The following is a 4,019-nucleotide window of genomic DNA, read 5'->3' as shown; positions in this document are numbered from 1 at the left end:
TTCATCTTATTTGTGTACGCTCGTTTCCCAAATTATTTTTTGTTTATCACATATTGCTAGGTTATCTAAAGTAATAGCACAATCATATGAGTTTGCTCTTTATTCAACAAACAAAAGAAATACATACAGAGTATTTATAAGATAGAGATAATTACATGTCTAAAGCAGAAAACTTTCGTAGCGCAACGATTGCAAACAACCATTTTGAACGATGTAGTCACCTTTTATCATTAAAACACATGTGTATGTGTGTGTGTAATTATTCACACGCTCTCTCTCTCTCTCTCTGTCTCTGTCTCTCTCTCTCTCTCTCTCTCTCTCTCTCTCTCTCTCTCTCTCTCTCTCTCTCTCTCTCTCTCTCTCACAAACATACACACACATAATCACTCAAATACATACAAACATATAATTTAACGTTATCTTGAACAGAAGCTCCTATCGATGTATTTTCTTATCAATTTTATCAGATGAGTCAACTGCAAACGAGCTGCGAAAAAATACAAGTTTATAATGCAATGACGATAAGGGAATCTGTATTTCAGAAATCGCAAAATATAGATTTTATTTATTTCTAATTTGTAAATAATCCGTTTTATCTCTTATCTTCCTATGCACTTGCATATAGGAGGAAGACAGAGAGAAAAGATGAAAACTTAATCTACAATATTATTCTCCGTAATAATCATGTATTCATATTTGACGTATAGTATCCATATCTATTTTAGTATTAATAAATTACTCCCCCCCAAAAAAAAAAAATATATATATATATATATACCATAAAAGTAATACATAATAACTATATACAAGTATAGCTAAATACTCAAGTCTATGGAGACAAAGGAAGAAAATAAATAGAATTGTCTAAGATAAGAAAGAGAGAGAGAGAAAAAAAATCCATTTAGAAATAACCTAAATTTTCGTTCTACATTTCCTGAGTTCCCAAAGGACTCAACGCGTCTTAGGCAGTCAACAATATACTCGTTAACCAATTTACTTAAAACAAAACACTCTCTAAACTCCTTGATTTAATCATCCAACCCCCCCCCACCCCCCCCCCCCCCCCCCACCCCCTTTTTTTTTTTAATCTTAATCCTTTAATCTTTTTTCACCTTTTTTTCTTTTTTTTTTGATTTCTTTCCCCCCCCCCCCCCCCCCTCCTTGTTCGAATCTTTTTAATCTCTCTTTTTCTTTTTTTTCCCCCCCCCCCCCCCCCCTATCTTTCCCCCCCCCCCCCAAAAAAAAAGGGTTTCTACAAATATTTAAAAGCCTCTCTGACTTCATCGCTCTTTAACATCCCACAACAATATCTATATCTTTTACCTCAAAAATGTAAGATAAAGAACAAAAAGAGAAATATTCAAATTCCTTCTGCTTGAATCCACACGAAATACTCACCAGATTCCCCCTTTCTTTAATCGACCCAAAGAATTACAAAGAATAGATGAATGAGCAAATAAAAAGAAATGACCTGATTCCTTGGTCTTCAATTCACTAAGAAAGTATTTCCAAACTTCTGTTCCCTTAATCCACAACCAGCCACCATCCACTGTCATTTTCGCTCGATAGTCTTCGCCTTCGTCTTCGCATTGTCTCATCTCAAGCCGCAGTTTTTCGCTTTGTCCATATGCATTTTACGAAATATTATTGGAACAATTGCCCGCGTCCTTCGTCTTGGGGAGAGTATACGAAGGCAAGAGTACGAAAATTAAAAGTATCAGGGAATCATTATTGTTGTACCGGTATGGTAACCAAAACAATGACAAAGGATTGGGGATACGGACGTATAACAAATGGGAAAAAAAATCACAATTCCTTCTTCAATTGTTCGCCGTCGCCATGTCTATTTCCCGGCGGACGAGTCGTTCTTGGTGTCTTCGTAGTCATGTACGACTTCGAGGGCTTCGTTTATATTGCTGCACATTAGTCCCGACCTTTCCACTTTCTCCTTCAGCGCCTCCTTCACGAGCTTGTGGTGGAAGCCTTGGGATGTCAGCCTCTGGGGGGGTATTGGGTTTTTATAGTTATTGATGATAATTAAATCCTACTAATAGGATTTGGTTATCATCATTATTGTTATTGTTGTTATTATCATCATCGTTATTATCATTATCATATTTATCATCATATCTATTATCATCATTATCATTTCCGTAATGGGAAAGGCATGTTTGTATATTTTCTACGTCGATTCTTATTTGTATTAATCTTTTATAATCTCTCTCTCTCTCTCTCTCTCTCTCTCTCTCTCTCTCCTCCACCTCCTTCTACCTTCATCCAACCCACCCTCTCCTCTCTCTCCTTCTCTCTCTCTCACCTCTCTCTCCTCAACTCTCTCTCGTCTCCTCCGCTCCGCTCATCTCCACTCCTCTCCTCTCTCTCTCGTCTTCCTACCTACTCTCTCTCTCTCACCTGGGCAAAGGGATGACTGAGGAGCAGCTCCGCTTCTTCAGGACTCAGCTCCTTCGAGCGAGTGGGAAGCGAGGAAGCCGAGGGGGCCGAGGGGGGTGAGAGTGCAAGACTGTCTCCCATCCCGTACGCCCTGCCCCCTCCCTCCCCCAGGTGCTCTCTGACGAAGGGGCAGTGCGGGTAAAAGTGGGCGTGGTCTGCCCAGGGGTCGTCTCCACTTCGCCAGGTGTGGATTCCTCCGCCGCACTGGAAGCACTGCACCCAGTCACCCACACCTGGGGGGGGGGGGGGTGTTAATATATCAGGTTTTTCATTTTTATTCTATTTTTCCTGAAACTGAGTGGAAAAGCGGAATATAAATTATTATTAGAATCAAATAGGCCGCGCTCACACACACATATATATAAACACACACACATATATACATACATATATATATATATATATATATATATATATATATATATATATATATATATATATATATATATATATATATATATATCCGTACCAGCTTTTCTCTATATAAAACTCAATCATTCTCCACGCGAGAAAAGTAATATATCAATTCGAAATGCGCCCGATTAAATCATATATTTGACTTCCATATTTTTCTACAGCCATGCCATAGAAGATGAAAAAGGCGCACGACAACATGATGCGGTCATCTTTATCGCCCCTCCTTCCCTGCGCCATTAGTCGCCCTAAGACTGGTTCATTCCCCAACCTGTGTAGAAGAAGCCAGCATGAGCCAACGAGTCTCCGGCGACGCCCACGCCCACCGGCCAGCGGGTGAATGTCTGAAGGCGGGTCTCCCTCCGGCTGAGCAGAGGGAACGCTGGCTGGTCGGTGCTCGGGAGAGGCAAGGCGTCTGGTAGCAAAAGGAAAAAGAAAATCTAAAATGTGTTTGATATCATAAACACACACATGCGTAACAATAGGAAAAATAAGACCTAAAATGTGTTTAATAATAAACACATACATGGATACATAATCATTTTTGCACACCAAACAACTATGTCTATTCTTATTAGTAAGAATATGGTGACCATTGACAAATATCTATTTTCTTAGAATTTCATACTTAATCCAGTTTTCGCTTCCGACTAAGAATAATACGAGCGTTATTCTTACCAGACTGATACCTCCCTGGCGTGGGCGGGCGGGCGCAAGCGAGCCTGAAGGCGTGGTAGTCGTCCAGGAAGGCAAAGACTCGCCCGGCGCCGTCGGTCTCGGGTGGCGATGCCCTGGGGACGTTGCCGGTGAGGTGGCCGGACACGAAGCTGCATCTGGGGGAGTACTTGGCGTGGTCCGTCCTCACGCGGTCGCCCGGCGTCCAGTCCCCGAGGCGGTGGCCGCAGAACACGCACTCCACGTGGTCCTTCTCCCCCGTGTAGAAGAAGCCGTCCCTGGCCAGGTCGTCCGGGGCCATGTGGGCCACCGGCCAGTTGGCGAAGGTTCGGCGCCGCACCGACTCCAGCTGCAGCGACGTCGGGAGGTGGAAGCGCCGCTCCCCGCGGGGCTCGGGCTCTGGGGGCGGGGAGGGGACATGATGTGAATGCAAATATATATGTATGGATATGTATATGTATATGTATGTATATGTATGT

General features: G+C 42.5%; 1 protein-coding gene across 1 annotated transcript in view; it reads right to left on the bottom strand.

Moving 5' to 3' along the window:
• Positions 1-1,715: 1,715 nt before the first annotated feature.
• Positions 1,716-4,019, bottom strand: part of LOC122245084 (baculoviral IAP repeat-containing protein 7-B) — a 3,318-nt gene continuing 1,014 nt past the window's right edge. Inside the window, exons 2-5 of the mRNA XM_043003031.2 lie at positions 3,544-3,939; positions 3,137-3,280; positions 2,413-2,684; positions 1,716-1,999 (exon numbers count right to left, since the gene is read on the bottom strand). Coding sequence (XP_042858965.2) covers positions 1,844-1,999; positions 2,413-2,684; positions 3,137-3,280; positions 3,544-3,939 — 968 coding nt within the window. The 3' untranslated portion in view covers positions 1,716-1,843. The remainder of the gene's footprint in view (positions 2,000-2,412; positions 2,685-3,136; positions 3,281-3,543; positions 3,940-4,019) is intronic.

The sequence above is a fragment of the Penaeus japonicus genome, unplaced genomic scaffold (assembly GCF_977035675.1).
Source record: "Penaeus japonicus unplaced genomic scaffold, GWHDUDI00000001_assembly GWHDUDI00000030, whole genome shotgun sequence".
NCBI classification, from domain to species: Eukaryota; Metazoa; Arthropoda; class Malacostraca; order Decapoda; family Penaeidae; genus Penaeus; species Penaeus japonicus.
This window is presented reverse-complemented; position numbering and strand designations above follow the sequence as displayed.